The following is a 25,961-nucleotide window of genomic DNA, read 5'->3' on the forward strand; positions in this document are numbered from 1 at the left end:
AAGATAGATCATCAATGTCTGATTGGCCAGGGCCCGACCCCTCGCACCACCGCCGACCAGCTACTTTCGGCCCCAGTTGCTCTCGAACCCGGCGGCGACAGAAGCCATCCAACCACTATCAGAAGTTCGATTAGTTGCGGAACTGAGCATTTCCTGCTGCCACTGCTGGGATGCTGGGACTGACAACAGCTGATCGGCGGGGGTGCAGGGTGTCTGACCCCGGCCAATCAGACATTGATGACCTATCCTAAGGATAGGCCATCAATATACAAGTCTGAACATAAAAAAAAAAAAAAAAGTCCAGCTCACCACTTTGTGTGTCCAGGGGATATGTCACGTTCGTCCGCTCCAGGACTCCCAGGCATGGGAAGGAAGAACTCAGAATAGCAAAAAAAAAGAATCCAGTGGACCATAGGCAGAAAAGTATATAAAAAAACTTTTGTTTCCCAAAGTTTAAAATCTTCACGGTACAGGCTCACACATAGAACAAGATAATATCTCCATCCAACGTGTTTCAACAATTGAATAGTCGTTACATCTTAATCATGGATAGAGAATATTCTGACAAAGACTCTTAAAAAGGTCTAGACATATTCCATCATGCAACAGTGCTACCACTCACTCAATAAAATTATTGCGTGGTAACACTGTTACATGATGGGATATGTCTAGACCTTTTTAAGAGTGTGTCAGAATATTCTGCACCCATGATTAAGAACTCCTTAAAAGCAAATAAAGTTGACTTTCTACTCTGAAAATGACTCCATATAATTTTCATGGATAGAAATCGTACCTATGATAGTGTATGGGGCTCTTCACATATCCAAGTTTTTTTCTTATCAGACCCCCGGCAACAAAAGTGAGTACACCTCTAAGTGAAAATCGCCAAATTGTGCCCAATTAGCCATTTTCCTCTATATCCATGATTAAGATGTAGCGACTATTCATTTGTCGAAACGCGTTGGATGGAGATATTATCTTGTTCTATGTGCGAGCCTGTACTGCGAAGATTTTAAACTTTGCTAAATGAAGAAGTTTTTCTTATATACTTTTCTGCCTATGGTCCGCTGGATTCTTTTTTTTTTTGCTATTTGGAATAAATGTAAAAGTAGTGGACAACCCCTTTAAGTTTTGTTTTATTTTACCTGAAAAAGTTTTGAAGAACATTTGGTAGAAAACAAAAAAAGAACATTCATGTCACATTGGTGAAGCGGATCCTGAAGGAAACTTCTCAAAACAAAAGATTAAATCACAATGTTGCAAAGAACGTTTCAAGAAAAGAAATCCTTCTCCAAAAAACTCACTCCAGCAAAAAAAAGAGCTTTTATTAAAAGGGATTTCTGACTAAGAACTAAACAAAATCGTGACTTTTGAGAGCATCAAAAAAACCTCTGTGTTAACTCAACCTTAGTGTTACGGTGCATAAACCTTAGAGACTACGGAAGGTGGAGCAGCAGAGACGAGACTGCTGCTAAACAAGCGTGACGGCGGCAATCACTCATTCCGTATTAGAGACCCAGCGTATAGGGTTAAGCTGCTGATTCAGCACGCGCCATACATTAGTATGCAGGCAGACATTTGTCCATTGCAAATTAGCATGGGGTGAACAATTTGCTGTATAACTATTTTATGTCGAATGCCATCCAGTTTAAATATGCAGATGATATCTCTACCCACAAGCCATGTTTTATTTAACAGGCCCTCTCCACCTTCTGAAATATAAAAGAGAACAAGCAGAAGCGACATTTCACCGGTTATTTATTTATTATATTATTTGCCAGTTTTTAAAAAGCCTCGGAGGAAGAAGGTGAGAAGAGAAAGAAGAAAATTCTTTACAAATCTGAAAAGCAATTTCTGAAAACTGTGGCCGTGAAAAGAACATTCGTCAGAGTGATGGAGCCCGTATGCACCGGGCTCTGCCGGATGGGAGAAAGCCACTCCGACCGGATTCATTTACTATAGGGGCAGAGGAAGGAAAAAGAAGATAAGAGAGAACTTCATAAGAAAACACCTTCCCCTCTTCTTTTTATAAGTCCATTTCTAGAACGCAAAATGGACAAATATAAAGACTGTGCTACACAGAGGAGAAGGGTTCAGAGGGTAAAATCCCTGAGATTGGTCATGTCTAGCCCCTCACTAGATGTAATTGGTCGTGTTTAGGCCCTCACTAACTGTCATTGGTTGTGTTTAGCCCTTCACTTGCTGTAATTGGTCGTGTTTAGGCCCTCACTAGATGTAATTGGTTGTTTTTAGACCCTCACTAGCTGTGATTGGTCGTGTTAAACCCATCACTAGATGTAACTGGTCGTGTTAAGCCCCTCACTAGCTGTGATTGGTTGTGTTTAGCCCCTCAATAGCTGTCATTTGTCATGTGAAGCCCTTCACTGTGATTGATTGTGGTAAGTCCTTCACTTGCTGTAATTGGTTGTGTTAAGCCCTCACTAGATGTAATTGGTTGGGTTTAGCCCCTCAATAGCTGTCATTGGTCATGTGAAGCCTCTCACTAGCTGTGATTGGTCGTGTTAAACCCCTCACTAGAAGCAATTGGTCATGTTAAGCCCCTCACTAACTGTGACTGGTAGTGTTGCGCCCTTCACTAGATGTAACTGGTCGTGTTAAGCCCCTCACTTGATGTAATTGGTCAGGTTTAGCCCCTCACTGGCTGTGTTTAGTCCTGCACTAGATGTGACCGTTGTGTTTAGCCCCTCATTAGCTGAGATTAGTCATGTTGAGCCCCTCACTAAATGTTGTCATCTGCTTTTAGCCCCTCACTGGCTGTGATTGGTCATGTTTAGACCTGCACTAGCTATGTTGAGCCCTCACTAGCTGTGATTGGTCACGTTTAGTTGCTCACTAGCTGAGATTGGTCAGGTTTAGCCCCTCGCTGGATGGTATTGGTTGCTTTTAGCCCCTCACTGAGATTGGCTGAACAGTTAGTTTCTAGATTTAGATATCATTTGAGAACCGGGAAACACTTGAATAAAGTTGGCAAGGGAATGGCGAGTATAACTTTTTATTTGTACACCATTCTTTAAAAATATTTGAATAATATCGGGCGGACAATGTCTCTTTCTTTCGGATCTTTAATTCTGTAGTCGGTATCACTCATTCACTGCACAGTCTCCCATCAGTGACCGATATACCAAGTCTGGAAATTTCATCAGTATGACAGAAAATGGTTAAAAGTGAACATTTTCCCTTTAAAGTGGATTTAGGTGAAAAAGAAATTATATTTTTAGGTGACCATTAAAATCAATGTGAATATTCAGCAAAATGAAGGGGCCCCTTTATCACGCCCCTATTACAGGTGAAGCTCCTAGAGGTCACACTTTTAGGACCATTATTGTTTTTCACTTTAAGGGCTTCTACAGTTTGGGCGTCTATGTACTCATATTATAGACAATTGTGAGAGTGATTGGATGACCGGTTTAGGAAGGTGACGCCATACTCTGTAGTCTTTCTGCGACAACATCGCCTTTAATTCACGTTCTGTGCAGATGCAAGAATTCCTCTATAAAACTATCCGGCTGATAAATACTTCTCTTCTGGACGTCTTTATAAAAGGACGGTCCCAATAACACAATCCGAGCCTTCGTCTTCCATCTCCGAGTCCAGGATGAACGTGCTCCTTTACAGAAGCGTTGTGCGCTATTTCTGTCGTTTGATCATTGTAACCATAATCCCAACCATGGAAAGGGCCCGGTGAGGGCTGTAAGCCGCTCGGGCACAGAGTCAGCAGCAGTATAGCTTCAAATGACTGCGGTAAGAGGGTTATCCTGGCAGGAGACACAGGCTGTTATGTTCTTGTTACAATGTGGAAAACAGGCTCCAGGCGACCAGGAATGTAAGACTGAGCAGATTTCATGATCACATTATACTGGCTTACACAGGCTTACTTGCGCCCAAGAAAAAGACTCTGTAGGCTTGTATGGAAATGCCAACAGGTTCTACCCAAAGCCATAAGGTAACTCTAGGCCTGAGCATCTTGTCTACATAGAAGGGTCTGCAAACTGAAATTACCCATGTTATCTTTATCAGAAATGGGCAGAGAGGAAACAAGATATTTATAAACATGTGTTGTCAGGACATCCATTGGTTTTGCAGCAGCTGGAAAGTAACAGTTGGCAAATCACTACCTTAGGCCTCTTTCACACGTCCCTGAAATACACGCACGTTTTTCATGGATGTGTCAGAGGTGCGTTTTGCCCTTGGTGTGCCGTGTGTATGGCATAGGTGTGTTCTCCGTAACACATGGAGAACAAATAGAGAACAGGAACTTTCTACTCACCTGTCCCTGGCGTCGATGTCCGTGGTGCTGATCTTCGGTCTCCGGTCCTGCCGACTCCCCGCTGCTGCTGCTTCTGGCCGCAGTGAAGTGAATATGCAATGAGCATAATGAGCGGCGGTCGGCAGCAAATGACAGCAGCAGCAGAGACTGCAGGGCTGGAGAAGGTGAGTAAAGGGTTTTTTTTTCTCACAGACACGTCTTTTCTCCGGTGCGTGTCACATGGAACACATCCGTGTGGTCAGTTTGCGTTCCGTGTAACACCCGTGATGCCGGAGAAAAACAGACATGTCGGCGTGAGAAACACACGGACACACGTAAGTACGGAACGGACACACGTTCTGTGCGAAAATACTTACGTGTGTCCAAAACCATAGGAATACCTAGGTCTACGTGTGTACGTGTCTCCGGTACATGAGAGAACTGCCAAACACGTACCGGAGATTCACACTACGTAAGAGGCCTTAAAGATCTGTCAGTAGGATTAACCCTCCTATGCCATCTCTATGGGCATGTAGGCGACAGGAAGGTGAATAAAATGATGCCTTAATAGCTACGGTCTGATGTCTAATTCCTGAGAAATAGGACTACCTGGCAGAGGATTTACTAGTCCTCTTGTGATAATTTCTTGCTGATAACAGTGAGTTAATCAAAACTACACTAAGGCAATGTGTGCACACTGAGTATTTGGTGCAGAAATTTTCTGCATCAAATCTGCACCTTTTGGACAGAAAATTGCATAAAAAAAAACGTATGTGATTTTGGTGCGGGTTTTTTTTTTTTTTTTGCCATGTGTGTTTAATAAAGAAGTCAATGGGTGGAGAGGCTGAAAACGCACGGCAAAAAAGCACTAAGAATTTAGATTAAAAATAAGCAACGTACGCACAGCATTAAGGAATTTTTATTTAGTTTGCTGGCATAAAGATTGACATGCAGATTGGTGACAAAACTGCACCAAAAATGCATCAAAAACACAGTGTGCGCACAGCCTAAGCAGCTGTCTCACGGAGTTTTGCTCAAAACTCGCTGCGTGTCATGGCAGTATCAGAAGCTGTTCACACCACAGATTATGACACTCCACACTATGGTTTCTCTGGGGTTTGTGAGTTACACAGGCAGGCTCGGGAGTCAGCCAGCTGTGTGCTCATTAATGGTCAGGCCAGTTAATCTGTGCTAGCCTGTTGGTTACCTCTAGGATCACATGTTGTTGGAAGCCTATCACATTTACATTCTGCCTTTTTAAGATGGAGGAATCTGTCTGTCCCATGCCGACTATAGCTTACTGCTGTGTCGGTCCCAGTCCTGCTGGTGATTATATCGCAAGGTACTTGGAGTTGCTGTGGAATTATCAGAATCTTGTTGTTTCCTCCCTGCTCTTATTTTTCCCCATAACCTTTTATTGTCTTATACCTTTGTGTGAGCATGCTGTGAGATAGAGTTTTCGTTTCCCATCTATCTCTTTTGGTTTTATCACACTCCTGTCCCGCACCTCACCTGCCCGCCCCCCCCCCACCTCCCCCAATGGGTTAGGTGGAAGGGAGAGGATATAAGATCAGGGCTGGTCAGGAAGGCTGATCAGATATCTCCACCTTCAGGGTTATTTCTGAGATCAGGGATAGCCAGCACCCCCTAGCCTGAGGACCAGTCTAGGAGCCCCGGTTCCCTGCTGTACACATAATGACACAGTAAAAGCAGTCCAGTAAGTGACACATCGGTGTAATCAGGGTCTCTGTTTCCAGATTATGCTGTACTAGATTAGGTGGTAAAAACCTAGTGACAGAATCCCTTTAAACAGCTTATTTACACATTGTGAAAAATTTATCTCCTCAGGCATAAGATATAGGAAGCTGAATAAAATCATACCTTGATATGCCCTTTAAAAAGGAACCCTCCCAGGTCTCTCTAAGGGTAGATATCATTATATATATATATATATATATATATATATAGATATTATATCTATATATATATACATACACACATTTTTATATATATATATATATATATATATATATATATATATATATATATATATACATACACATGCATACACACACATTTTATTTATATATATATATATATATATATATATATATATATATATATATATATATATATATATAAAATATGTAGATATATATATAGATGTGTAGATATAGATATACAGATATAGATGTGTAGATATAGATACACATATATCTCTACATATCTCTCTATATACGTGTGTGTGTGTATATATATCTATAGCTCTTTAAGCACATTTGGTCAAACTGTATAGACCCATCTGCCAACGTGTCCATTTATTGCATTTTGTGGTGTTCTTTGTAGCCCATGTTTGGGGGTAAAGAGACTGCCTCTATGTTGGCTGATCACGCCTCCCATCGGTCCAAGGCTGTTTTTAATTATAGCTGGATCCTTCCTGCCCTTTGTGGGCTCAGGAGAGGTAAATCTGTCAGTGGAGGTTCTCATGTATAGAAGATGCCTTTTCGCTGGAAGACGTACAATACAATTAGATCAAACCCTGCACCAAGCACCTCAATATTACAAGTACAGTCTATATTCATATATTCTCAGTGTGGAAGTATTTGATTAAAATATCTGTATATTTTATTCATTTCATTAGACGGTGCTTGTGAATTTCATTTTTTACTTATGGCCAAAAAGAAACCTTCCTGTTCTCAACCTTACCCGACCCTAAACGTGAATCTTTCTAATTTTTTAGGCAAAATGGAGACATTATTGGGCACAAAGTGTGTGTTTCTCAGATATAAAGTTTAGGTGAAGCCCAAGTTATCTCCAATTCTTGTTTTCTGGTGGCCATACACATCGATAGCTCACAGAGAAGGTGAAGTGGTAAAAACGTGAAAGACAGCTGCAGCCAAATATAAGCCCATGGTACCAGGTAATCCGAGCAACTGTGAAACTCCGAGCCCTCATTTGCATTATACCCCAATGCAAATTGATGGATCATGACAAAAGAAAGAGGGAAAAACCATACAGCTTAGAAGAAGACATAAAACGAGAAAGAATTCCTCTTTACTTCATGCTACGGTTCACATTTCACAGCAATACATTGCATTCATGTAGTATAATTCTATGGACTACTTCATTAAATGCATAATATTTTAATCCAGAAATGGTGATGAGTGGAGCTATACCAGTAAGTCACACTGTTAGTTTCTGTACTAATCTATGGCACATAGGACAACCATGATGCACAGTTAGTAATGCAAGCGTTAATGGGACTGATCCTAAAGCTATGGGATGCCACAGCACACCACCACACTACGGCAGGCTTTACCAGAGGCGAGTGTGTGGGAGTAGACAACGTCTCAGCTGAGTCTTCTTCAATAACGTCCTAAGTAACACATCAAGTGCACAGTCTGAAAAAGACCCCCATAATCATACACATCCCACTGATAACAAATACCAAGGCAAAGTGTTAGAGGACACAACTTGGACTTACACATCTGCTTTCACTTGGGTAGAATATTTTTGTGTCCTATTGTAAAGTGGATCTGTCACCGGATTTCACAAAGAAAACGGTGTACTACTCTTAGATCTTTTGAGGCTGGTGTACTTAACTTAAAATGACATATTAGCATGGCCGTATACAATTTTATTTTTTTTTTTTCATAAATGTCTTAATTCAGTCTCCTCAGTGTCCCTCCTCCCTGCTGAGATCTCGCACTGCTCTGTACAAGCTGTAGCTCTCAGATTGGGAGGGCAGAAATGTTAATCCCCGAGCTCTCACATTCTATTGTAAAATGCTCATTTTAATATCTGTATTATACAGTCTTTCTCACAATGATTTTAAAAGTAAATACACCAGCCCAGTCAGGTCTAAAAGATCTCTGTAGTTTGCATTATAAAATTTTGTGACCAATCCACTTTAATGGTAAAATTAACCTATCCCCAGAAAACTACTTTTCAACAGGCTGCAAAAATGTGGTGAACTTCTTGAATCAGAGTTGTCACCCATTCATGTATAAAAGGCTTCCACATATTACTACGGTAGCAAATTTACTGGTGCTTTTGAGTTACACAGGTTGGCTCGGGCACAGACCAACTGTGTGATCCTTAATGGTCAGTCCAGCAAGAGTTAATCTTTGCTAACCTCCTAGTTACCTCACATGTCAAATTTGCTCCCTGCCTCTTTAAAGGCCCAGTCACACGCATCGATTTATCGTGCGACCGCACCCGCCCCTGTTGTTTGTGCGTCATGGGCAATTCGTTGCCCATGGCGCACAAAGTCGTTTACCCCCGTCACATGTACTTACCTCCCGGACGACGTCGCTGTGGGCGGCGAACATCCTCTTCCTGAAGGGGGAGGGACGTTCGGTGTCACAGTGATGTCACACAGCAGCCGGCCAATAGAAGCGGAGGGGCGGAGATGAGCGGAACGTAACATCCCGCCCACCTCCTTCCTTCCGCATTGCTGGCCGGACGCAGGTAAGCTGTGTTAGTCGTTCCTGAGGTGTCACACAAGCGATGTGTGCTACCCCAGGAACGACGAACAACCAGCCCACAGAAGGAGGAACGACATTTTGAAAATGAACGACGTGTCAACGAGCAACGATAAGGTGAGTATTTTTGCTCGTTAACAGTCGCTCGTAGCTGACACACGCTACGACATCTCTAACGATGCCGGATGTGCGTCACAAACTCAGTGACCCCGATGACATATCATTAGATATATCGTAGCGTGTGACGGGGCCTTAAGAAGGTGGAATCTGTCTTCCCATGCTGACTATAGCTTACTACTGTGTGGGTCTGTGTGCTGGTGTGTTCCAGTCATGCTGGTGACTATATGGCGTGATGCTTGGAGATTGTTGTGGAATTCTCTCATCATCTTGTTGCTTTCTCCCAGCTCTTATTTTAACCCTAACCTCTTATTTTTGTGTTTCATACCTTTGTGTGCATATGCTGTGAGATCGAGTTTTGGTTTTGTTTCCCGTCTATCTCTGTTGATTTTATCACACACCTGTCCCACACTCTCCCACCTTCCGGGGTCGGTGGGAGGGGGTATAAGATCAGGGCTGGTCAGGGTTAGGGCCAAGGCCAATCCACTTTAATGGTAAAATTAACCTATCCCCAGAAAAGTACCTTTCAACAGGCTGCAAAAATGTGGTGAACGTCTTGAAATCAGCGCTGTCACACAGTCATCTATAGAAGTGTGGCTTCCAAAAATTACTAGCAATTTTACAATCTGGATTTTGTTTTCCCCCGAAAAGGGGAGCTGATAAAAAAAAAAAAATAGAATAGAATTGGTTATAAGAAAAATGGTAGGAGGACTTCCTCGTATTTATTCCCTTTTTGGCAAAAATTATTAAACTTGACAAATGTGACTACCAGGGAATCGAGAACTTGTTTACATGGCAAGATAATTGTGAAATGAGTATTATTAACATTGCTCGTTCACGAATATCTTGCAGTATAAATGCCTCTTACTACAGCCTAAAGGCCGCTTTACACGAAGCGACATCGCTAGCGATGTCGCTAGTGATAGCACCCGCCCCCGTCGTTCGTGCGTCACGGGCAAATCGCTGCCCGTGGCGAACAATATCGCAGGTACGCGTCATACGGACTTACCTTCCTAGCGACGTCACTGTGGGCGGCGAACAACCTCTTTTTTAAGGGGGAGGTTCATGCGGCGTCACAGCGACGTCACACAGCAGGCCACCAATAGAAGCGGAGGGGCGGAGAGCAGTCGCATTAACGTCACTCCCACCTCGTTGCCGGAGGACACAGGTAAGCTGTTGTTCGTCATTCCCGGGGTGTCACACGTAGCAATGTGTGCTGCCTCAGGAACGACGAACAACCTGCGTCCCAAATGAGCAACGATATTTTGAAAATGAACGACGTGTCAACGATCAACGATTTTGTGAGTATTTCGGATCGGTAGTGGTTGCTCGTAAGTGTCACACGCAACGACGTCGCTAACGAGGCCGGATGTGCGTCACGAATTCTGTGACCCCAGAGATATCTCGTTAGCGATGTTGTTGCGTGTAACGGGGCCTTAAATTAAAAGAGGAGACAATAAAAAGGACAAATCCCGATGAAAGTAAGGAAGATGTGGAGGTTGCTGCCTAGAGCTGCTTTATCAGGTCCATCATTCACAGTCTGAATATGGACCACGATGTTCGGAGCGTCCTCTGGTCTCCTGATCTGACCTCAGTGGCCTCATAGTCACATTTCTTCGCGATTGTCAAGCTTGTCCTCCCCCCTTTAAAAAAGCCATGTGATCTTAAATCCCAACACCTGAATTTATTATGACGGGGTCCTCATGTTGCATTAGTGACTCATTTTTAGATCACCAGATACCAAAATCAGATTTGTAAGAGCCGCCCCTCACCATGACGTAATCCGACATCTCTGACCAGACCGGAATGGGGGAGGGGTGTTAAATAGGAGCAAAACATTAACATTACATTCCCTAGTTAGTGACATGAAGATCCTACTGAATACTTACAAGGCCGGTGGTTTGCTCTCTTGATAAACTGTGTTTTAAAGATGGACGTGACATGGGATGTTGGGGGTTGCCAAAGTAATACTTTGGCAAATACACATGAGGTGCAAAGAATGGCTAAGAAAAAAGAACAGAAAACATGCGGGAATAAAAAAAAAAATAGACAAAAAAAAAGGATAAAAAAAATAATGAAAACATGATACAAAATAATGCAAACAATGATAACAAGTGAAGAATAATAATGGCAAGGGATAAAAACAATGTAATAATCAAAATTAATATGAACAAAGGGTTAATAAGATGTTGAGAGACCCTGCGAATGGATTCGTAATATCCGGTCCAGTAGTCCTGAGAACCGACTCCTGCATCTGTGATTCGGCTTTTGATTAGCCGGCCTGGCATAATGTCACACGCATCCCACTGCAACTACGACGCTGCGCCAGGCCAGCTAATCAATAGAGGAGCCGCAGATGCCGGATGTAGGAGGCGGTTCTCAGGGCTTCTGTCCACAGATTACGGACATGGCTGTGGACCTGGTCCTGCAAATCTATGTGCAGCAACTCTAAGACTGATATGCTGACTCTGTGCATGGACGTCTGTTAATATCCTGCAGAGGCACATTGTAACATGGACATATTAAGAGGGTAACATGCTCGGTGAGATGGACCCTTCATCTCTCCTGATGATGTCAGTTTTATTAAATACTTCAATTCCCCATGAAATCCTTCCTATTCAGGGCAGTTTGTTAGATCTCTGCAGTGTCCCTCTGTTGTTCCTCCTGGAAATCTAGGTGTAAACCGAGAAGTGGGCGTTATCATTTCTTCTGATCCGTAAGGGTGGATCTTAACACAATCGGACATGGTCTAATCATTATATACTACTTAGGGTACCGTCTCACTAAACGACACACCAGCGATTCCGACCGCAATATGACCTGGTCAGGATCGCTGGTGCGTCGCTACATGGTCGCTGGTGAGCTGTTAATCAGGCAGATCTCACCAGCGATCAGCGACTCTGCGCTTGCTAACCAGGGTAAATATTGGGTAACCAAGCAAAGGGCTTTGCTTAGTTACCCGATATTTACCCTGGTTACCAGCGTACACCGCTTGGCGCTGGCTTCCTGCACACGCACACGTAGCCAGGGTACACATCGGGTTACTAATAAAGCGCTTTGCTTAGTTACCCGATATTTACCCTGGTTACCAGCGTACGCTGCTTACACAGAGTCGATGCTCGTTGGTCTTCCGTAGTCAAACACACTTATGTGTGCTGCACAGCGGGAGACCAATGAGCAAAACATGAACCAGAACAGTGTGTAACAATCAGCGATTTCACAGCAGGGGCCAGGTCGCTGCTTAGTGTCACACACAGCGAGATCGCTGATGAGGTCACTGGTATGTCACAAAAACCTGTGACTAAGCAGCGATCTCGCTATGTGATAAGTACCCCTTACTAGTGTCAGCTTGTGTATGCATATGTGCTCATATTGGTAAGGTGAATGGTAACGTCTAGTTGTTAATTTATGCAAATATTGCTAGGAGGAACGGCAGAAGAACGGCACAATGCAAAATCTATAAAACAAACAAATAAATAAATAAAACATCTAAGACACTTTTATTTCATGGGGAATACAAGCATTTACTCCAGTAGACTGGAGAGCTGACACGTGTGTGACAATGACCAAAGTGGAGGCTGATTGCCAGGCAGAAACCGGTACCACAATCCAAAACTGGAGATAATGGTGGAGTCCCAGACCCTCGTGGGAGGGGCCATCCGACATAACGTTACTGTACACACATATTTACCTACCCGGTTATAGAACGGGTGCTGAGGGCCCGTCATACCACTATAATAACTGCTGGGAGGCTGTGGAGACACCACACCCCCGGGGAACGGGCCATTGAAGGATGAGGAGGAGCAGACAGAGGATGGTTGGCTGAACACCGAGGCCGCCCGGGGAGGAGCGTCCTGCAATGGTAAAGTAGGGTAAGGGAACCCGCCAATATTCATCTGATCCCGAGCAGCTCTCACGTCTGAAGAGAAAGACAGAAAAAAATATATATTGTTAATAGTCACCACAATAGTAAACTAAAAACTGACTGATTACCCAGGACTACAGCCGCCATGTGTCCCAGTACGAGGAGGAACCCGAAGACTTACATATAAATCACGTCATGTATTCAGGGCTGGATATGAAGGCTGGGATAAGTCTTCTTACATAATGATACATTATTCAATTTTCCTATATACTTTCAGCATCAATTTGTCATTAATCATGGATTTCAACATCTCTGCTTGCTGTCACTTAAGGTGGCTTTACACGCTACGAGATCGTTGAAGCGATGTTGTTGGGGGTCACGGAATTTGTGACGCACATCCGGCCGAGTTAGCGATGTCGTTGCGTGTGACACCTATTAGCGATTTTGAATCGTCGCAAAAATGTTCAAAATCGCTAATTGGTGACATCCCCCCCTCTTCCCGATTATCGTTCCTGCTACAGTAACGATGTTGTTCCTCGTTCCTGCGGAAGCACACATCGCTACGTGTGACGCCGCAGGAATGAGGAACCTCTCCTTACCTGCATCCTGCCAGCAATGAGGAAGGAAGGAGATGGGCGGGATGTTCGTTCCGCTTATCTCCACCCCTCCGCTTTGATTGGGCGGCCGCTTAGTGACGTCGCTGTGACGCCCAACGAACCGCCCCCTTAGAAAGGAGGCGGTTCGCCGGTCACAGCGACGTCGCAGAGCAGGTATGTGGGTGTGACGCTGCCGTAGCGATAATGTTCGCTACGGCAGCAATCACCACATATGGGCCGTACGATGGGGGCGGGTGCTATCACGCTCGACATCGCTAGCATCGGCTATCGATGTCGCAGCGTGTAAAGCCCGCTTTAATCCGAACCTGCTTTTGTTTGCTATCCCTAGATAATAATCTAATATTCTGTCCTGCTTATGTGACACATACAAGTGCGAGCTCGTCACCAGACACCGCTCGGAAAACTAAGCTGTAATGAATGACTCTGCCAACACGTGATCAGATTTTACCAGCTGCTGGTGAACTATTAAGCAGTAAGTAAACCACTGCCACCATTTTTAATTTGTGCCCTTTTAATTACAAGCAGATTGGTGGTCGGTCCAACCCCTCTCCGCAAAATATGCAGCTCAGGAGACAAGTGCGCAGCGCACACAGAAGAGTATGGATAGCGCAGGTGATTTACTGTATCTGTACTATACTCTGCATGCTCAGGGCAGGAGCTGTGCACTTCTCCAGGGAGGGTTTTGATGACTGATGGTGGTCTCAGGGCACAGACCCCGATTAATCTGCTTGCCATTAAAAAATTAAAAGGGCACTCAAAAAACGATAGCAAAGGTTTACTTACTCTTTAAAGGGAACCTGTCAGGTGCACTATGCACCCAGAAGCACGTGCAGTAAGGCCTAAGACACATGGCATGAAAATCGGAGCGAGTGGAATGCGACAAAACATCGCATTCCAATCGGACCAATATTACTCTATGTGCCTGCTTCCACAAGCGATTATTTTCTCAGCCCTAATCGGACTGCATGCTGCAACTGCAATGCAATCCTGGTTTCTCTCGCACCCATTCAAGTCTATGAGGCGTGAGAAAAATTGCGCTGCACTCGCAGTACACTGGTGTACTGCGAGTGCAGGGAGAGAATGGCAATAGCTGGCAACGGAGGAGAGAGGGAGATAAATCCCTCCCTCTCCTCCGCAGTGCCGGTCCGCGCCCCGCAGCTGTGGTCTGATCGCACGATCGGACTTTAGTCGCAGTGACACTCACATGACACTCGGCTCCTGCTGTGTCGAGAGTCATGCAAGGATCGCAGTAGTGCCCCGTGTGGCCCCGGCCTAACTAATATTCTATTCAATTCAGCATCACCAGCGGTGCCGTGTTTACCTGTGTTCGCGTTGACCGCACTTCTGAATGCCCGGCACTTTCAGTCATGCGCAGTAGACCTCTCTGAAGTCGGGATGTGCACACCCAGCTTCATACTGCGCATGACTGGTAGTGCCGGGCATTCAGAAGAGCACTCACAGCGAACACAGGTACATGCGGCACCGCTGCTTATGCTGAATTGAATAGCATGTTAGTACACCACTAACATGCTAAAAGGGTGGCTAGTTGGGGGATATAACACCCTTGGGACTAGTCCCCTCACTCATTAGCATAAGATAAAAGATCTTTAGAAATACTTTTTCTAAAGATCTCTTTATCTATGCTAGTGTATACAGGGACAGTTAGGCAGGGATTAGCAATATACACCCAGAACTGCTCGGGGTTCTAGGGTGCATATTGGACCTGACAGGTTCCCTTTGAAGGAGGTCTAGGTTATCAGTGGGTGTGTGACCATTCAGAGCTACACCGATCGGCAGAACTGGGCACGTTTACCCTGGCAGTGCACATACCCGACCGGCGCTCCATTAATTCCCTATAAGGCTGTTGAACACTGCACTCAGCATTTTTTGGCAGCCCCATGGAGAATAATGTGAGGCTCTGATCAGCACATTATGATTCATCCTGAGGTTTGGAGAGAACGTGTTTTCACTGGACAACCCCTTTAAGGTTCCTATTACATGACAAAAAAAAAAAATCAAGATTTTTAAAACTGTTAATTTGCAATTAATCCAAGTATTTTAGAAAACTATAAAAGTATATTAAGAACAGCATTTATGTGATGAATCCGTACTACCCCTAAGAATAAAGATTTAAGGGGTATTTCAATCCTATACATTATTGGCATATCCACAGGACAAGGCCCAGCGCTTGACATGATGCAGGTGCAATTTACAGCACTCATCCTGGGAAAACCCCACAAACATTAACCCAGTGGAGAACAGTAATAGCGCTAACAAAGTGACTTTGCTGTATATTAGAGTTGGTTTTAATTAACTTTTGAAAATTTCCGGAAATTCCCCTTTTAATTCTGTGGTTCACAATGATAAAAAGTTAGAATTTACCTGCAATTATTTCCCGGAGTTTGGGATCCAAATTTACCGTGCAGGGTAAGAAAGTCTTCACATCACGCGCCATGAGAACGGGCGTCCGGGAGGACAAGAACACTTCAAAACTTCTAATGTCCCCATCAATTTCCAATAAGGGCTCCACATCCTTGGTGGTAGGAATATTTTTGGAAATTCTTTTAAGAGAAAAAAATGGAAAAAAAAAGAAACAAGTAAATAATGTGTATTTTTTTGTATCACTTTTCAATCCCTTAGTAAAATTTCACTTTTACACTTCTGACCACAACTTCATTTGGTCATTTTTTTTTCTCACCTGCCTAAAAAAAAGTAAGGGTTACTTGTTTATTTTCCTTTCAGGTACATTTTCACAAATTGTCATTTTTATAGGATTATAGTCAGGTAACTAAGTAACCAATTGTACCAGGCAGACGATAATGATCATTTTCATATAGAAGGGTGAAACCCAAATCATTAACCGAAACAGAAACAGCTGTGTTGGAAGCTGAAAACTGTGTGAACAACAGCCAAATTCTGCTACAAAAGGTGAGGTTGTGGAAGACAGTTTCATGTCACAGATCGTAAGGAGATGTTCCTCGCTCCTGCGTTGTCACACACAGCGATGTGTGGTGCCACAGGAACAGGGAACAACATTGCTAATTAGAAGAGAACGATTTTTTGTTTTAGGACGACCTCTCCGCGGCAAACGATTTTGGCCGCTTTTGCGATCGTTTTAGGTCGCTCATAAGTGTCACACGCTGCGATATTGTTAATGATGCCGGATGTGCGTCACAAACATGACCCCGAAGATAAATCATTAACGATATAGTAGCGTGTAAAGCCAGCTTTAGGCTCCAAGTCAAGAAAACAGCGTGAACAACGACAGTATTGGGCGTGTTGGAGTTAGAAGGTCTAGATTCATCAACAGGTGCACAACTCTTAATAAATCCAGAGCATTTGAAAAGTAACGTGCACATAAACAGTGGCATCTGATAACTCGTTAGAAATGAAACTTCAGAAAGTATAACACATTTAGTAGAGATGTCGGAGTGAGTGAGAGTGTGTGTTTTATACAGTCATGGCACAAATTGTTGGCAGACTTGAAATTGTTCTAGAAAATTCAATATTTCTCCCAGAAAATTATTGCAATTACACGTTTTCTCATACACGTTTATTTTCTGTGTATTGTGCCCAAATAGCCATTTTCCCTCCCCGATGTTATGTGACTCAGGGTTGCATGTTTTCAGGTGTGAATGGGGGGCAGGTGTGTTACATTTGGTGTTTTCTCTCACACACTCTCTCATACTGGTCACTGGAAGTTTAACATGACTCCTCATGACAAAGAATTCTCTGAAGATTTGAAAAAAAAGAATTGTTGCTCTACATAAATATGGCTGAGGCTATAAAAAGATTGCCAACACCCTGAAACTGAGCTGCAGTACGGTGGCCAGACCATACAGCCATTTAACAAGACAGGTTCCAGTCAAGATAGTCAAAGAAGTGGCGTGCACGTGCTCAGCATCATATCCAGAGGTTTGACTTTTCAGAATAAACATATGAGTGCTGCCAGCATTGCTGCAGAGGTTACAAGGGTGGGGTGGGGCTGGGGTGGGGTAGGTTAGCCTGTCAGTGCTCAGACCATACACCGCACACTGCATCACATTGATCTGCATGGCTGTGATCCCAGAAGGAAGCCTCTCCTAAAAATGATGCATAAGAAAGCCCACAAACAGTTTGCTGAAGGAAAGCAGACTAAGGACATAGACTACTGAAACCATGTCCTGTGATTGGATGAGAGCAAGATAAACTTATTTGGTTCAAACGATGTCAAGAGTGTGTGGCAGAAAACAGGTGAAAAGTACAAAGACGACTGTGACTTGCCTACAGTCAGGCATGGTGGTGAGAGTGTCAGTTTCGGGCTTCATGAGGGCTGCCAGCTGTGGGGAGCTACAGTTCCTTGAGGGAGCCATGAATGCCAACATGTACTGTGACATACTGAAGCGGAGCATGATCCTCTCCGTTCGTATTCCAATATGATAACCACCCCAAACACAACTGAAAGAGGACCACTGCCTTGATAAAAGAAACTGAGGGTAAATGTGCAGGACTGGCCAAGCACCTCCAGACCTAAACCCTAATGAGCATCTGTGGGGCTTTTTCAAACGAAAGGTGGGAGGAGCACAAGGGTTCTAACATCCACCAGCTCCTTGATGTCGTCATGGAGGATTGTGAAGCTCTAGTGGACTCCATGCCAGGAGAGTCAAGGCAGTGCTTGAGAATAATAGTAGCCAAACAAAATATTAACACTGGGCACAAATTGGCAATTTTCACTTAGGGGAGTACTCACTTTTTTTGCCAGTGGTTTAGACATTAATGGCTGTGTGTTGAGTTATTTAGAGGACACCAAATTTATACTGTTATACAAGCTGCACACTGAGTACTGTACATTGTATCAAAGTGTCAGATCTTCGGTGTTGTCCAATGAAAAGATACAATAAAATATTTACAAAAATGTGAGGTGTGTACTCACTTTTGTGATATCCTGTATATGATATGCACACATACTTACACAGATGCATACACTCCTCAAGATTGAAATTGCAACACCAAGGAGAACTCATGGAATTATGGAAGTCACAGGAGGGATAGACCTCTTAGTGATGGGCAAGTGGTGAGAAAGTGGAAACCCTCTCGACTTACTCAATATGTAGTATGAGCGCCACGTGCAGAAATCACTGAACGTCCTAGAGGTGCTTGAAGAGAGACACAGTAACATGTTTAGGCCACGCCGGCTGCTCACAGTAATACGAGCAACATGCGTCCTGGTGTTGTTGTGTTGACAGACGGCTCATGGGACACTGGAGAAATGGTCACACCACTGGTTCCATGGCCAAATCAATGCAACACTGACCTGTTAGAGTACCTGGAAGGAAGACAGGGGTACAACTACTTTACATTATGTCACCCCATAATGTGGCGTAATCATTGCAGGTGCACTGGCAGCTCGGTGTTCGTTCCCTTTGGTCGTGGAACCAGACGTGGCCATTTCTCCAAAGTGTTCCAGGAGCCGCATTTCTTGATGGTGCAATTTAAAATATTGGAGTGTTCATATACAGTATATTATATATATATAATCCACACACCAGTATTATTATTATTATTCTTCCTTTATAACCCAACTTTATTCATCTGTTGCAGTGATGGTGCCTAATCCTAACATAATGTGCAGACAGATGCACGATTCAACACAAATATGGTTCTGCATCGTCTGACAGAGGAGGCACAGATCGAAGCAGAAATATGGGATTTTAAAGCCCAGAAACGAGCACTGGTACACATGAAAAATTAAAGGATATTTCACAAGTTTATGAGCAATAAGCCATAATGTTTATGACTGAACCAGTAAATTCAAATTTAAGTACCAAGCAATAACACATCTAACAAAGAGAATGAAAAAAAGCAATATTACCCGGGGAAAAGTGCAAAATAAGCAGCCAACTAGTGCTGATTCCACGCAATTCACTGTGTCATAATACAGGGGTCACTTAATATAGTCTAAGGGGGAAAAAGTCTATTAAAAGGAAATCACTTCAGCGGGGCGGTAACTTATAGTAGTGTAAGCTTGATCGAGAGAAGCTCAAGACTACAGATATTCACGTAAAGACTCAAAGCATACCTGCCTCCTCATCAAACCTGTGCATGGTATTGTTGTTGCCCACACTCCCAAATAACAAGGTAAATCTACACCAGTCTAATATGTCCAGGAACTCTCCTGATTCTTACACTTTGTAGCTTACCACTTCCAGCATTATAAGTGCTGGAACTTCCTTTCCCTTACTTGCCAGCGTGCATGGATCATGTAACTGTCCTATGTCTTACCTGCCTTGAACTGGTTTCGGCCTCGTAATTGTCTGTATGTACACTGGGTGCAGAATTATTAGGCAAGTTGTATTTTAGCAGATTTTTTTTTATTATTGATCAACAACTATGTTCTTAAGCGGGCTTTACACGCTGCGATATCGCTAGCAATTTCTAGCGATGTTGAGCGCGATAGCACCCGCCCCCGTTGTACATGCGATATCTGGTGCTTACTGCCGTAGCGAACATTATCGCTACGGTAGCTTCACACGCATACACCTGGTCGGCGACGTCGCTGTGACCGCCGAACAATCCCTCCTTCAAGGGGGAGGTGCGTTCGGCGTCATAGCGACGTCACTAAGCAGACGGCCAATATTAGCGGAGGGGCGCAGATGAGCAGGACATAACATCCCACCCACCTTCTTCCTTCCGCATTGCTGGTGGACGCAGGTAAGGAGATGTTTGTCTTCCTGCGGTGTCACACACAGCGATGTGTGCTGCTGCAGGAACGACGAACATCGTATCTGCAGCAGCAGCGACATTATGGAAATGAACGACATGACACAGATCAGCGATTTTTTATGCTTCTGCGCTCGTTCATCATCACACCAAGGATTTACACGTTGCGATGTCGCTACCAGCGTCGGATGTGCGTCACTAACGACGTGACCCCGACGATATATCGGTAGCAATGTCGCAACGTGTAAAGCCCGCCTTAATCAACCCAAAAGACTCATGTTGGAGTGGGGTTTTTTTTAGATTTGGCTATCTTAGGAGGATATCTGTTAGTGAATAACTATTACTGTGCAGACTATATAGGCAACTTAATAAAAAACAAATATATTCCAATCTCACTTGTTTATTTTCACCAGGTAAACCAATATAACTGCACAAAATTTGTAAATAAACATTTCTGACATGCAAAAACAAAACCCAAAAAAATTAGTGACCAATATAGCCAGCTTTCTTTATGACACTCAACAGCCTACCATCCATAGATTCTGTCAGTTGCTTGATCTGTTTACGGTCAACATTGCGTGCAGCAGCCACCACAGCCTCCAGACACTGTTCCGAGAGGTGTACTGTTTTCCCTCCCTGTAGATCTCACATTTTATGAGGGACCACAGGTTCTCTATGGGGTTCAGATCAGGTGAACAAGGGGGCCATGTCATTATTTTTTCATCGTTTAGACCTTTACTGGCCATCCATGCTGTGGAATAGTTGGATGCATGTGATGGAGCATTGTCCTGCATGAAAATCATGTTTGTTTGTTTTTTTTAACGATACCGACTTCTTCCTGTACCACTGCTTGAATAACTTGTCTTCCAGAAACTGGCAGTAGGTCTGGGAGTTGAGCTTCACTCCATCCTCAACCTGAAAAGGTCCCACAAGTTCATCTTTGATGATACCAGCCCATACCAGTACCCCACCTCCATCTTGCTGGCGTCTGAGTCGAAGTTGAGCTCTCTGCCGTTTACTGATCCAGCCTCTGGCCCATCCATCTGGCCCATCAAGAGTCACTCTCATTTCATCAGTCCATAAAACCTTTGAAAAATCAGTCTTAAGATATTTCTTATCTTATGTTTCTTATTCAAAAGGTGGTGGTTTTTCAGCCTTCCTTACCTTGGCCATGTCCCTGAGTATGGCACACCTTGTGCTTTTTGATACTCCAGTAATGTTGCAGCTCTGAAATATGGCCAAACTGGTGGCAAATGGCATCTTGGCAGCTTCACTCTTGATTTTCCTCAATTCATGGGCAGTTATTTTGCGCCTTTTTTGCCCAACACGCTTCTTGCGACCCTGTTGGCTATTTGCCATGAAACGCTTGATTGTTCGGTGATCACGCTTCAAATGTTTGGCAATTTCAGGACTGCTGCATCCCCCTGCAAGACAGCTCCCAATTTTGGACTTTTCAGAGCCTGTCAAATCTCTCTTCTGACCATTTTGCCAAAGCAAAGGAAGTTGCCTAATAATTAAGCACACCTTATATAGGGTGTTGATGTCATTACACCGCACCCCTCCTCATTACAGAGATGCACATCACCTGATTTACTTAATTGGTAGTTGGCTCTCAAGCCTATACAGTTTGGAGTAGGACAACATGTATAAAAATTATCATGTAATCAAAACACTCATGTGCCTAATAATTCTGCACAGTGTAGTTTTATAGATAGGAAAGCAAAAACAGACAGAAGTGAGACATCTTGTGATTGGCATTTTAGGTAATTCTTTTAGGGATAGGACAACAACTTACTGTATAATTTCAGTGATTTTGCAGATTTATCTCGATACCTAGTTAATGAGGAGATCAAGTGGTCTGAAATGGTCAATGAGCTCAAGTGGTCTCGACATGAGCTGGAAATGTATGTCACACGCTGGGTGAGAGTGTTTGCAGCTACTGAGCTTGTACCATACCTGGGAAAAGTCGGCTGCATATACAGGCAGTATTGCAGCTTGCTCCGATCAATGATACTGAATCCGTTAAATCCCTCTGTAAATTTCTGATAGTGGCCTTTAAAGATCGTCCTGCCTGGACATCCATTAGCCCACCAGTGACCCGATTGCGGTGTGTCAACTGATTACTGTGGTACTACAAAAGCATATCCAGTTATGCAAAACCTGTGTCTTTTTACTCTTTTATCACATTAGCTATGTATTTTTGACCTTTCTCCAATATTCTTATAGCAGTAATGCAATGCCAATGTACCCTTATATTATTGCGTGGCACTGGACATGCTTTTGTAGTTATGTTGTTTTTTCAGTTGGCGCCTGTTCACATTTGTGGAAGATGCTGGTCAGTTTTCTGATATAGATATAGCATTACTGTGGTAATCAGGGAACTGCCGATTTTTCCTATATACTTCAGTACTGTAGCACTGCATTATACAGTGTCTCCACCCATATCCTGTCCACCGCCATTAACTTGAGAACGGTGTCAGCTATAGGAATAGAAGTGGTGTCTAGGTATAGTAAAGTAGCCATGCGCTACACAATGAAACCACCTATAGCACCACCTGGTGGAAAACAACAGAGTTAGCATTTTTATCTTGAAAACGGAACAAGATCGAGAAAAAAAGTGAATTATAAAGTTGTAGGGCATCATCAATTCAATACGAATTGACACCTTGTATACAGAAATGCTATGATATGAAACCCATGCCCCCCCCCCCCCAAAACATTGAATGCTGGTCACGCATATGGCGCTCATTTAACTTTGATGCTCAAAGTGGCCAGCGTCAGCTGCAATGCACATCTGGACTCTGGACTGTACTGTATACTGTATCTTGCTGCACGTTGTGCAATATGGTAGGTGACATGTTTTGCACAAGCATCTGTGATACGTCGTTGTAGGTCCTGCAATGTTGGTGGAGGGGTCGCATACACCTGATGTTTGATGTGACCTCACAGAAAGAAGTCCAATGGGGTCAGGTCAGGTGTGCGTGGAGGCCAATCCACACAGCCACCATACCCAATGACTTGTAGGAAGGTCTCCATGAGGTATCGCTTCACGTCCGTAGCCTTGTGAGTTTTACTCGTTCTAATCATAGCATTTCTGTATGCAAGGTGTCGATTCGTATTGAATTTATGCCCTACAACTTTGTATTTCACTTTTTTTCTCTATCTCGTTCTGTTTGAGATAAAAATGCTAACTCCGTTGTTTTCCACCAGGTGGCGCTATAGGTGGTTTCATTGCGTAGCGCATGGCTACTTTACTATACCTAGACACCACTTCTATGCCTATAGCTGCCGCCGTTCTCAAGTTAATGGCGGTGGACAGGATATGGGTGGACACACTGTACTGTATAAGGCCTGTAATAATTATTGCTAGTTTTAAGTTCTCTTAACAAAAACTAAACAAAAACGATGGGGTCTTGGGTTGGAATCCCACCAAACACAACATCTGCAAGGAGTTTGTATGTTCTCCCCATGTTTTCATGGGTTTCCCTCCACACTCCAAAGACATACATATAGGGAGTTTAGATTGTGAGCCCCAATGGGGACAGTGATGATCACATCTGTAAAGCGCTGTGGAATATGTTGGCGCTATACAGTATAAGAAAAATAAAAAAAAGGTAGTGGCTAGAAGAAAACAAAGTCTTTCCTCTCTGGCATCTCTAGTGCCCAAACTCCCAGGGAGATAAGACGTGAACAGACCGGACTGAAAAGCCCCAGCTGACAAGTCACATGAAGTGTATTAGTTTTCCTCTAATTCCAGTTCTGCTAAAACCTGTTAGTACAAAGCTTTATTATGAGCACAATACAACCATTGTGAGGGAGGGAGAAAATGAACTGATGTGAGGAGGTCACAAGCATCTAAATGGTCTGTAGGAACCAAATCCCATACAGGAAGAAAATATGTAGTAAGGGCGGAAAGCATTACATGAAAGAGGGAAGCATCGCTATATCATTTTAGGACATATACCGGGGGATCTCCAGTTATGTCCCTTCTCGCATTCTGCAGGGTGGGAGCCTCCGCTGTCTGTTAAACACGTCTCATCCTGAGAAAGTAACATTTCCAGTTATGTGTCTTCTGTACAAGAAACTTCCTCAGCAGGCTGCACAGACAGGTCAGTCCTGAAGAACACAATGGGCAGTAGAATAGACAAGAAATAAGTATCTGACACTGCGAGGACAAACAATGAGAACTAACATGACACCCTGTATATTAGAGATAAAAAACCTAGAAAGAGCAGGGGACGGAGGAGTCCGTAAGGAACAACGTTGGATCAGGTTAGAAAAAAAGAAAAGTCTGCGGAGGACAACTCCACTATTCTATAGGAGTTCTATCTGGTATTGTGGCTTAAAGAGATAATCTCCCCCAATAAAAACAAGTTATTCCCTATCCATCGGAAAGGAATTTGCTAATTTCTGAAGGTCTGACAGCTGGACCCCCAGCAATCCCAACTGAACGGTGCAGAGGTGCACATGCTCGGCCTCCACTCCATTCATTGTCTATGGGACTGTCGAGCAGTGCACATAGCTATTTTCTGCAGTACCATAGACAATGAGTGGAGAGGAGGTTGAGCATCTCTGCACCATTCAGAATGGGACTGAAAAGCCACAATCTCAGTCCCCACAGCTAGACCCCCATCGATCAACAAGTTATCCCGTTGAGTTTTGGGGGGATAAACCTTTAAGAGGATGAGGCTGCGCTGCAATACCAGACACAACCCATGCAAGACTAGGCTGGTTATATTACCTCCCTGATATGGTTTGATTACAGAGATCGCTCACTATGATGAGTTAGGACCGCCCACTGGACTCCTAAGTCAGTAGTCAGTAATCAGATAAGGGAGAACACTCATCTATACAGTATTGTAGGAGCTCAGCTTAAGACATTGGGACTCTGTAGGATACTAAGCTCACTGAATGCTCCTAATAACCACCAGCAGAACAGTGAATGCCAGTCGGTCCTCTTCTGGCCCTTTGAGGCCCATTACTCTGCGGCGGCTCCTCTGGTTCTGCAGTTGGAGAGCCCAACCCTGTTGCCCTGTAATTATATATCGTGATTTGTAAATACTTTCACTACCTGGTCACCTTTTCCTTAATTAGTCGTCCTTGAAAACATCAGCAGATAAGATATGAGATGTATAGTAATGTTCAGATCCATATGAAGCACACACACTCCGCCGTGCTCCATTCCTGACACTACAGCCATACTTTAGAATAATAGCCAAAAGGCCACACTGCTCCTGTGAATATTTATAGCGAGGGCACGTAGTGTCTACAGGCTAGGCAAAATGTACAGTGCATATGCTTGTGAAATAAATTGGCTTTAACAGACAGCTTGCCTTATTATAGGATGGCTGCTAGGTCGTGGAGCAGGCATGACAGCAGCCAGCGCGCAGCCCTAAGCTCAGAGACAGACCGGGCCCGCAGGAGCCGACGAGATTCAGCGCAGCACAACAGCTCATCTAAAAGGGAAATTTATTGACACAAATCAAGATTATTTGTCATCTCTGCAGTCAGACCACTCATCTCAATGAAATATCACTTCGTTAGCCATTTTCTGAATGTGCTCCGGATGGTTACGGGCCTGGAGGGGTCCTGCTTATGTCTACTCCCTTATCAGTACTGCTTGGTTTGTCAACATTTCTATGAAACCCGAGAAAAGAGGCCATGGCTTCCTACATCTTGCCGCGTTATGAGTGAATAACACTGGCCTGCTCGCATAACCTTACACCGGAGCTGCGTACACGACACAGTGACACAAATTACATGCGTCAGATACAAGATTCTCACATGGCTCCTGAAGACATCAAGACGGATCCTTCTCTCAGCTGGTACAAGAAAATTAGTATTATTTGTCCAACTACAAAGTGGTCAACAACTGCACTTCCTCCATGGATTATTTAGGACACATTGTGTTT

At 43.7% G+C, this 25,961-nt stretch overlaps 1 protein-coding gene across 3 annotated transcripts in view; it reads right to left on the reverse strand.

Annotated features, from left to right (window-relative positions):
- KIDINS220 (kinase D interacting substrate 220) overlaps positions 1 to 25,961 on the reverse strand; it is a 249,348-nt gene that overhangs the window by 17,003 nt on the left and 206,384 nt on the right. Inside the window, exons 23-26 of one of the 3 annotated variants that reach the window (XM_075341085.1) lie at positions 15,733 to 15,911; positions 12,564 to 12,787; positions 10,758 to 10,871; positions 7,587 to 7,643 (exon numbers count right to left, since the gene is read on the reverse strand). In XM_075341085.1, the coding sequence (XP_075197200.1) occupies positions 7,587 to 7,643; positions 10,758 to 10,871; positions 12,564 to 12,787; positions 15,733 to 15,911 (574 nt within the window). The remainder of the gene's footprint in view (positions 1 to 7,586; positions 7,644 to 10,757; positions 10,872 to 12,563; positions 12,788 to 15,732; positions 15,912 to 25,961) is intronic. The other 2 variants (XM_075341086.1, XM_075341087.1) reach the window with 2 other exon arrangements.

Source organism: Anomaloglossus baeobatrachus, chromosome 3 (genome assembly GCF_048569485.1).
Source record: "Anomaloglossus baeobatrachus isolate aAnoBae1 chromosome 3, aAnoBae1.hap1, whole genome shotgun sequence".
In the NCBI taxonomy this organism is placed as follows: Eukaryota; Metazoa; Chordata; class Amphibia; order Anura; family Aromobatidae; genus Anomaloglossus; species Anomaloglossus baeobatrachus.